Raw genomic sequence first — 10,777 nt, 5'->3', positions numbered from 1 at the left:
CTTCCTTCTGCCTTTAGAATTCTGAAGTTTTATATCCAAAGGAACCAATCCACACATGTAAGGTGAATGATGCTGTGTTCTGGGAATGAATCTTTTTCACTTTTTGATAAGCAGGTCAGCATTTTTATTTGCCCTTCATAGCCCTCTCTCCAAGTCTCTCTCCAATTCTCTTTCCCGTTCTGCCTACATTGCTCCACTCCCATTTCTTACCTTTTTAACCACAAAGATTTCCAGTCCTCTTTTTCTTTACCTCTCAACTTCAGCAACTCTCCTCGCATTTAACCAAACGAACAAACAAACAAACTAACAGCTAAGCTGGACCTAACCAAAAGAATACTTTGAAGTAGGTGTGTTTTTTTGATGGGGAAGGGGAGGAGTTAGCTTGCGGGCAGAATCACACCTCCCTGGTCAGCTGGGAAAGCAATCAAAACTGCTGTAATTGGAGACTCCGGCCACAGAGCAGGAGCTGCCCAGAGGCTGTGGTCCTGAAAGCTCCACTCCGGGAACTAACCAGGGATAGGAGGTCCTGAAGACCGACTAAACCAGCTGCAAAGAGAACATCAACCCAAAGCCTTCCTGAGGGAGCACACAGAGCTCCAAGGAAGGAGTAAAATAAGTAGTAGCCAGAGAAACCAGATCTGGTGGCATTTCTAAGAGGCAGTGGCTGGATTTAATATGGATCGCTAAAAGCACCTCCTTTTCCTAAGACCTGGACGGTCAGGGAAACTTGGCTTCTCTAGGTTTCCTCCAGGACACAGATTCTCAGAGCTCACGCCAGGGACTGCCACTGCCAGAGGTGAGCCAGTGGCTGGGCTGGGACAGAGGTTACAGAAGTTTCTGTGGGACATTTCTGCAGACCTAGAGGAGCAGCTGGGGCAAGGTAAGTCTCTTCAGGGCTATGAGAGGTGGGAGTGGGATTTGGGAAACAAATAGAGAAGAAGAGAGAGTCAGATATTTAAATACAGATATTAAAATTTTAATAACTTCACTAATACCAACAGTACCTGTCACCCAAAGTGAAACTCAGATATTCTTAATCATTTTTTGACAGTAGAGATTACAAATCATCCATCCCCCACTCCCATCAAACCCACCCTCTCTTTTTATAAATGCAGAAAAATGTCTAAAAAGTTCACTGCTTTTTCAAGGTAGTTCAGCAAGTAGGTTTGAAGAATTGACCTGATCCATCACTCTGCTTATAGGATTTTGGGACTCTGCAAGAAGTTGAGGGGGAGGAAGGGGAAGAGGAAAAAACAGAATAGGGAGTGAGAAAAGATGCTGTAAAGCCTCTAGGGTATTCTTACCATTGTCCCCTTTGGTCTACTAAAAACACTTAGTTGAAATAGAGTGGGGAGAACTTCCTTTCCCTCAGTTCTTTCAGATAGGGAATCAGAAGGGAAGGGTTGTCTATGCATATTTGTGCCTTCTACAAACTTCTATCACCTCTCACACATCGTTCACTTCCCCAAATATATATTCAGAAAATTCTAATAAATGTAAATTGCCTCCCTCATTTTTTGACAGAGGGACCAGAACTGAAATGCTGTAGAACATGGAGGGAAAACTGAAGGACTGAGTAACTTCTTTTTGCAAAGTTCACCATTAGGATCTAACGCTATGAAAAGTGAAGTATGACATGGCTATGTTGAATGAGATGTGTGTGCAAGCTCATGTGTGCGCTTGAGTGTGTGCATGTGTATATGCAGGTGTTAATCAAGACGGAGGTGGTAGAATATGAAAGTTTCTGTAGGAAAGTGCCAAACAGTCGGCCAGCTGTTTTCAGGCAGTGCAATTTGTGAGCAACCTGATCTCCATTCTGTCTTTACAGTACAAACTCTGAATAAGTCATTTAGTCTGTGTGGCCCTTAGATTCCCTAGAAACTGGGCTGAATACTCCCATTTCTGTTGTGTTTAGGATTTAGCTATAGGATCAGGATGTGAAGAGAATACAATCAGCTTTTAAGAGGTAAGACACTATTGACCCACAGACATGAATAACAGGGTGGGGATTGACTATGGGAGTGGCAGTGCGATGAGTAAAGGTGGGCAAAGGAGGAAAATTGGGACAGTTGTAATAGAACAACAAGGAAATATTTAATAAAAGAGGTAAGACACTGTCTAATCACCACAGGCACACATGCCAGTGCTCCTTACCCACTTATTCATCAACTAAAAATTCTCCATGACAAATAAAAAATTAGTAAAAGTGTAGGATAAATTTCAGGAAAGCTCTATACAATAGTAATGAATCGAGGACCTCAGCCCCAGTGATGAAAGTACTGGGTAGTTACAATCATTGCCTAAGCAAACATTTTGTTGGAACAGGTTAAAACGGTTAAAAAGTGGGAGAAATTTTTAACTATGAGAGAATTGACTAAACTTAAAATTTCATGGAAGGATCCTTAAGAAAGGGGAGGATTTTGTTATATTGTGTAAATGCATAAGGAAGTCCAAATTCCAAGATCAAAGGTTAAAGTGAGCTTTATAGGATTGGAATGTATTTAGAGGGTCAAGGGGGGATGTATTCTGCCTCTGGAGTCAGTATTCACTGATTTTTGTTATACTGGAATTACCATCAGGTATAATTTGAAAGCTACTTTGTTTTCTAGGATATGGAAATCCAAAGTGGTGTACCACAATAATTGTGAAATAGTGCAATAGATTTTTTATACAGCTTCTATGAAACAGTTGCCAACTATTATATTTGCACAATAATTTTACAAAGTACTTGTGCTTGTATTATTTCCTTACTTTTTGTAAAAGCTTCTAAATGAGATATGACAAAAATATTATTCCACTTTGCCCTAAGGGTAAAAGAATTAAAATAACTTTTATGTTCTCATTTAATTGATGAGTGGTGGAAGAAGGTCTCAGCTTAATGCTTCCTTTAATACACCTCTGAGCTGGCTCATTAACAGGCTAAATGTCATGGTAGAGTTAGGTACCTGTTCTGTAGAGAACCAAGTTGGTTTCCTTGATCAAAACTCAGAACTACATCACATACATTTTCAACTCAAATCTAAAACTGTATATTTTCTTTCTTCTTTTTGCTTATCTTTTGATGTATTAAAGATACTTAGATGAAAAAGGTCAAAAGAAATTTTTTTTATTTATCTTTGAAAAGTCCTGGCTTTTACTTCTTTTTGAGAGACACTTCACTTTTCTCTTCAGAGCTCTGGCATTGATTCTGGTAGGAAAGTCACATCCCCAGCATAGTTTAATCAAAGATAAAAGGAACACTGTCCAAGTGCCAATAGTTGTTTGTATTCCACCAGAAACTTCATGAACCCGATAAATCATGTGACCGAGTCAGAGTATCTGGCCAGCTGTTGCTTCCCAATTATAAACCAGAATGAGAGAGTCTAACTTCTTTCCTGAATAAGGTGGAAAATTGTAGTCAGTCCAGTAGAGGCAGTTGATAGAACTCTGTATCCTCACCCCTTGCAACAGAACAGGAGCTTCGGTACTTAGTTTCCTCAAGGTTGAAGATCAGGGACTATTTTGAAGTGGGAGTTGAGGTAAAACAGGGTTTTGTTGGCATGTAATCAACATTAGGTGTAGATCATAATTATATCCACTTTTGTCCATGTGGCCAGAAAAACTCATGGTGAACTTTGGGAAAAATAACACCTAACACATGGCATTTATGATGTCTGGCACTGTTCAAAGTCTTTACATGTAATAGTTCATTTTATGCTCACTACAATCCTATGAGGTAAGACTATTATTATTCCCATTTTAAAGAAGAGACTGAGGCATAGGGAGCTTATGAAACTTGCCTAAGTTTACATATCTAGTAAGTAATTAAGCTGAAATATAAACTTAAGTCATCTGACTCCAGAGTCTGTGCTGTTTGGGCACATTGGGGAAAGGTGGGATACTGGGCAGTTAGCCGATGATCTTTTGAGCCAATCAGAAGAGGCACAATAGTCAATACAAAGTACTTTTACTATTCATTTGTGAAAAACAATTTTTATTTTTGAACAAGCAAATATGCGTTAATGGGTTAGATTAGAAAATCCAAAGATAAACACAAGATAAAGATATGGATGTTTTTATAGCACTTAAAGCTTACAAAATCCTTTTTCATATTTTATTTGTTTTGCAAGAATCATGTAAAATATATCTTATTCTCATTTTATCAAAGAGAGATCAGAGAGCTTATGTAGTGTGTTTGAGATCAATAAGCAGGAATTAGAAGAGCTGGGACTTTCAGAAGCGTATGTGTTATTTCAGCTTCATGTGGGAAAAGATGAAGTTAAACTGGAACCCTCTATATCCTTCCCATAGTTACCAAAGGAACTAAGATGACACTTGGTTGCAATTTCCCTTATTTCAGCTAAAGTCAATTGGTTCTTTTCCAACATACCTGCCAACAATCTGATTTCAAAGCAGCTCTGACTCTTACGGAGACCATCAAATTATGTTAAAAGCAAAAGGTAGTCCACTCTCTTCTCCTGGCCTCACTCCTTGATGGGGGTGAGGATTGACAGAATTTGGCTGGAGTCCAGAAATAGGGAGGTGAGGATGATAAAAAAGGTCAAATACAGAGGCTAGGGTGGGGTTCAGTTTCAGGAGCAGTTCAGTAGACTCTCCTTCCTTGCATCTTCCTTCTCGTCCTTCCTCCTCACCTCTCCGTGCATGAGTGTCTCAGTGGTAATGAGGATGATAAGAGGACATGGGAGGAATAGGAGGAAGAGAAAAGGAAGCAGAGAATAAGAGCAAGGGGGAATAAATGCGTGAAAGCAACAAGGAAAATATATGGAAGAGGAAGGAATCCTGGAATATGAGAGCCAAGAGACACTGCAGAGAACACTTAAACTAGCCTAGCTTTGGCTGGTGGCTACTTCCTGGTGACTTAGCTCTACCAATCCACATTTCCTGAAATCAAAGTGCCTTTCTTTCCTCCTGTAGCTGTGATGGAAGAGGAAAGAAACGGACATAAAACCTAGGATTTGGAATCAGAACTGGTTTTATGTCCTATTCTACCAGCTCCATGTCTTCGAATTTCCATCACTGAACCTTCCTGACCCACAGTGACATCGACTGCAAAATGAGCATAACAATCCTCATTTCCCTCAAAGGTTTTCTATAAGGCTATGCAAATGTAATTATAATTACGTGTGGAACATTAGGTTTCCCAAGCCTACTCCATCCTCACTGACCTCAGAGTGCACCTGCCATTGAAAGGTCTGTGTTACTTTTACAGAAAGTTAATTAGATCCTTCACCCTCCTGCTGGGTAGCTGCCTGAGTTAGCAGTGCAGCTCAGCACACAAGCTCTATCATCCATATTAAAAGTGGGATTTTCTGACTTGGCCTGGGCAGCCAGTTGACCAATAGGTTCCAATGTGTGTTTTCAATAAAGCTGCTTACCCAGAAAGCCTTATTAAGTGAGTAAGTCAAGCTGACATGATTTCTGTGCTGATTAACATGAAGCCTAGGTTGTTTTTGCAAAGCAGTAACATTAATTATTTATAGGAGGTAAATGAGGTTACAAGGAAAACAAGCTCAGATTACCAGAAACAAATCAAATCATATATTTATATTTTTAAAAACTATGTCCTAATCCTTGCATTCATTGATTTGAGATTCAAGCTCCAAAGATAAAAAATATGCTCTCCTCTTTTTTATATATGGAAGTGATGCAAGGTTTAACATTTCAAAGACTAGCTGGTAAACTGAGGTGACCCAATGGAGCTTAACAGATTTTTTTATTTGGTAAATTAGACACCCAGAAATCGCTCAACAAATCTCAAAACAATTCACATTCTTCCAGGACTGAGTGTAAAATGTTTACTAAGACACAGTCTCTTCTGGTTTCCAAATGTTTTCAACTTGTAAATTTTTTAGAAAAAATTCTGAGTAAACAGTATCTGTTAAGTGAATTAAAGCAGTCAGGTTATTCCAGTGTTTGTTTGAAGCTGCCCTCACTGATGTTCGCAATAACCGTGTTCTGTTAAGTTTAGCATTTGGTCCAGATTTTTCATTTTTAATGAAGTATCATTATAATATAAGTTGCATTAAAATAATCTTAAATAGGTTTGGTAGACTCATGGCTTGTAATTCTAGATGCTATATTGTTTTCTGGTGGTGTGAGATACATACACAATGGAAAGTGTTCTCACTTTAACATATGAGCAAATTTGAAAGATGATCAGTGGTAATCCTCTCTCTTTTCCTGAACCTTTTTGATACCATATCACTGACACCTCTAACACCGTAAACACTAGACAGACCACAAAATGCTTGCTGAGTAACAAAATGCTCTTCTGGTGATGGTGAGAGACCTATACCATGGCTATGTGGTATACCAACCAGTTGTGCCATGGCTCTTGCCTAAGAGATGCTTGAAGTCAACAGTTGGCAGAGTCAGTGGGAAGTGAGGGATGTTATAGGTTAGATACATGTGCTATGTCTCTACATAGAGGCTGGAAAGTTCTTTGTAGAATACATACAAAGTAGTCTGAATAATCTCACTACAGCTTTTCATTTATTTTATGGTGTAAAAATGCAACAGTTTACTTATTTTATTGTTTGATATGCTTTTAAATTTTGTAATAATTATAATTATTATAGACATATTTTCTAATTATAATTACTTTAGCATCCTTTTTCACTTACATATAGAAATTTCTCCAAATAGAAATTTCTCTATTTGGACAATAATTTATATATCCCTTATAATCTATTTCTCTTCATGACCAGAATTCTGGAAAAAAAGAAAAAATATTTTGACTGGTTTACCAGTTATTATTACATTAGGATACCCATGAATAAAAACCTGAGAATAAAAGCTGTTAGGCATTTATACTGTAATGAATAATCAAGTTAATTTTCTTTTTCAATACTTTATTTTCTTATAATGTGCCATAGTAAAATAAGTTTCCTAGGAATTTATTTGAGTCTTCTATTAATTATTTAGAATGGAGGTCTTGGACTAGATAATTGTTAAGTTGAATCTCAGTACAAATATTGTACTTTATATCCAAGGTATAAAAAAAAGTTTAGTTTAAAGTCAAATAAAATATTCAGAGATGCTAAACATTGCTGTTTCATTTTCCAGAACCTAGAAATGGCAAAAGTGTATGTGAAACCCAAGGAGATGACAGAGTTAGTCAACACACCCTCCTGGATGGACAAAAGTCTGAGTTCTCAGAATGAGATGAAGGAGGAGGAGAGAAAACCATCTGTTTATGGGATGCTTGGCAGCTTAGCTGAAGAGCATGACAGTATTGAGGAAGAAGAAGAGGAGGGAGAGGACGGGGAGAAACCTAAGAGAAGGGGTCCCAAGAAAAAGAAGATGACAAAAGCTCGCCTGGAGAGGTTCAGGGCTCGAAGAGTCAAGGCCAATGCTAGAGAACGGACCCGGATGCATGGCCTGAATGATGCCCTGGACAACCTGAGGAGAGTCATGCCCTGTTACTCTAAAACCCAAAAGCTGTCCAAGATAGAGACTCTTAGACTGGCCAGGAACTATATTTGGGCTTTGTCTGAGGTCCTGGAAACTGGCCAGACACCTGAAGGGAAGGGTTTTGTGGAGATGCTCTGTAAAGGGCTCTCTCAGCCCACTAGCAATTTGGTGGCTGGATGCCTCCAACTGGGCCCACAGTCTGCCCTCTTGGAGAAACATGAGGAGAAGTCTGCAGTTTGTGACTCTGCCATCTCTGTCCACAACTTCAACTATCAGTCTCCTGGGCTCCCCAGCCCTCCTTATGGCCATATGGAAACACATCTTATTAATCTGAAACCCCCAATATTCAAGACTTTGGGAGAATCATCCTTTGGGAATCATCCACCTGATTGCACTACACCACCTTATGAGGGCCCACTTACTCCACCCCTGAGCATCAGTGGAAACTTCTCCTTGAAGCAAGATGGCTCTCCTGACCTGGATAAATCCTATAGCTTCATGCCACATTACCCCTCTGCAAGTCTAAGCTCAGGGCATGTGCATTCAACTCCCTTTCAAGCTGGTACCACTCGCTATGATGTTCCCATAGATATGTCCTATGATTCCTACCCCCACCATGGCATTGGGGCTCAACTCAATACAATCTTCACTGATTAGAGCAGTAAGATCAGCATTTCAGAGGATGATGTGGAGATGCTTTCCATAATTCAAGTGGTTGAGCTAAAGATTCAATGAACTTCAAGGAACCCCATAGATGTATATCAAATACATTAGTCCCAGTCCATTTAGGCCCTCCTACACCTGTCACTCTCTTTTCTCATCAATTTCTCAAATTGTATTGATTCCTTTATTTAGGGTCTTCATGTGAAGTTATTTCATGTTTCCAATCATGTGGAAATAGCAGAGAAGCCCTAGGTCCTATTCTGGTGTTGCCAATAATTTATTGAATGATCTATGCCAAGTAATTTTCCATTTCTGGCCTCTGTTTACTTACTGGTAAAATCAAGCAATTGTTCTCAGTCTAGATGAATTCTGAGGTCCTTCACAGTTCTGAAATTCTGTAACTTTGGTGACTGCTCTATAAACATCTTGAAACTGAAAGGATGGAGGACTAGTAGGAGATGGATACTATGTGTTGATGGTCAAATGGACTTGCCAAAGGAGCACCAGGTGCGTGGCTCTTGGGGACTGAATGTTTGGACTTTTTCGTGTCTATCTAAAAATAGTCTCCAGAGGCTAACATTCTAAGTTGGCTGTCGCCGTGAATAACAAAACATGTTCTTTAAGAGATTAACTATTTCTTGTTGGGCTGCAAGCTGAACATAACTTCCTTAGTAATTTGAGAACCATAATTGATATCTCATACCAACTTGATTCTTGATAACATTTCAAAAGCACTTTTATTAGGACTGGGGATGGGGTAATCAGGTCACTGAAACCTCAGACTCCTGTGACCAATGGGACTTAGAGAATCATCTATACCATTTCATGGCCTCCATAACCAGAGGGTTCTGGAAATTCTGATGAAGCTCAGGTGCTATTATTGGAATCAGCAAACAACCCAGGTCACATTCAAGAGCAATGCAATAGAATAGCTGTTGGCTATATTAACTATGGCTATATCATAGTTTGGAGACTTCCTCTAGCTCACACCTGCCCATAGGTAAATCACTAGATTTTCTTTGGAAAGTTGAACTTTTTTTTTGGTTAAAGAAAACATGTTTAAAATCACTGACCTCTGTCCACACCAATATCATATTTTCTGGAAGCACAAACACCAATCAATTTATTGACCAAACTTAATTTTTCCAACATATGTACAATTTGTGTATCCTCCTCCACTGTTACCTATTTCTCACTTGTAAAATATACTTTATTATTACACATTGTAGGTAATATTTTGAATTTGAGTAACCAGACAGCAATGCAGATATCAAATTCAGGGTCAGTGAATGCTTTTACCAATCTCTATCTTCATCACAAGTTTATCCTGATTCATGGGATCATTTTTCAGTGATGTTCATTTTTCATCATGTAACTCCCCTCCTTCCTTAATAGCAACACCAGTTTTGTCAAATGTATCTTTTTCCAGAGAAATGTTACCATCCTGGTCAATATGCCAGGACAATTATTTAAAACAAACTAAAAGCCTAAGTGGTTTATGTGATAGTGGATCACATCCTGCTCCTGCCAGAGAGGATAAGTTTAGGATGCTTGGTAAACAAATAAGGTCAATGACAAAAGGGATAAGGCAGACAGATGAGTAAGTCATTTTCTACAACTCAGCTATTGCCTAGAACTGGCCAAACTATCTGTGCATCTTGCCTTTTTTTACCCTCTTATTTATACCTCCTCGAAATCTAAGTTATTTTCTTTCCATTTTGCTTGCAGCACCAAAGCTGCTGGATTTTTTTACCCTTGGTTGGTAAACCCTCTGGGAAGCATCCAAAGCCATCCTGTGTGTTTTGAGCCTGTGCTGACACTTTCCTTTGTGAGAGGAGGTTGGGGGAATCTATATTTGAAGATAGCATTTTCTGGTGTTTAAGCTTGTAGATAATGAATGTTGTCTGAGTTATTTATTAGATATTATTTATTTAATTTATTTTCCCCTTCCTTTTATGCAAATTCCTTAGATTCCATATATGTGTTTGTAAAACCTCCTTAAAGCTTCATTTGAAAAGTAGCTCCTAATTTTGTTGGAGATCCTGAGTTTGGGATGAGAGAAAAGGAGGAAGTTAGTGCAGAATTACCTGCAATGATTTTGTAAAAATCAGCAATAATTTCTATGGCTATGCAAGTTAATATTTTTAGATTTTTTCATCATTCTAAAACAAGCCAGTTATTTTTGAGAAATTGGCTCTTTATGCTTTGGGGGAATATGCTTCCCATGAACCAAGAGTCCCTGAGATTGTTCAGAAGGACTTTATAACTGAATGAACTTTTGGGAATGTAGGGTGGTTGGAAAGAGCCTACTCTCCAAACCAGGGTGGCCTCATTCTCCCAGGGACTTTATTAGATAAAGCAAAGCAATTGTTTAAACTTTTTTTTTTTTAAAGGAGACTGTTTTCCCTTCCTTTTTTTCTAGCAGAAATAAAGCTGTGAGTTTTATTAAACATTGTGCTGTGTTGTTGGTCATCCAAGTTTTTCCTTACTGTTGTCTATTAACTTTCTAGGACTCTAAGTCCTGTGAGCAGCCAGCAGAGCACAGACTGGCCTGTCAAGAGAATGTATATATTCCATAATTCTATTGATCTTTCCAGAAGATTTGAAAGGTCTAAACTAAGTAGCTAGAAGTCTAGAAGGAGCAATCTCTGCCATTGAAACAATCAACTGTATGATCTGCAGTTGAGAAAAATACATCTCC

At 38.7% G+C, this 10,777-nt stretch overlaps 1 protein-coding gene across 3 annotated transcripts; it reads left to right on the top strand.

The window, feature by feature from the left end:
• The first annotated feature begins 431 nt into the window (after positions 1-431).
• NEUROD4 (neuronal differentiation 4) lies at positions 432-10,526 on the top strand. 3 transcript variants are annotated; one of them, XM_036018883.1, is made up of 3 exons: positions 432-796; positions 1,916-1,966; positions 7,066-10,526. In XM_036018883.1, the coding sequence occupies exon 3, from the start codon at positions 7,075-7,077 to the stop codon at positions 8,068-8,070; it is 996 nt and encodes a 331-aa protein (XP_035874776.1). In that variant the 5' UTR covers positions 432-796; positions 1,916-1,966; positions 7,066-7,074; the 3' UTR covers positions 8,071-10,526. The 3 variants fall into 3 exon arrangements, with proteins under 3 accessions (XP_035874776.1, XP_035874775.1, XP_028388643.1); XM_036018882.1 differs by lacking the exon at positions 1,916-1,966 and having other exon boundaries at positions 432-880; XM_028532842.2 differs by lacking the exon at positions 1,916-1,966 and having other exon boundaries at positions 433-796.
• Positions 10,527-10,777: the final 251 nt, after the last annotated feature.

This window comes from Phyllostomus discolor, chromosome 2, assembly GCF_004126475.2.
Source record: "Phyllostomus discolor isolate MPI-MPIP mPhyDis1 chromosome 2, mPhyDis1.pri.v3, whole genome shotgun sequence".
NCBI classification, from domain to species: Eukaryota; Metazoa; Chordata; class Mammalia; order Chiroptera; family Phyllostomidae; genus Phyllostomus; species Phyllostomus discolor.
This window is presented reverse-complemented; position numbering and strand designations above follow the sequence as displayed.

Coding starts and splice junctions, on each gene's coding strand:
- NEUROD4 (XM_036018883.1), top strand. CDS start 7,075: ATGGCAAAAGTGTATGTGAAACCCAAGGAGATGACAGAGTTAGTCAAC.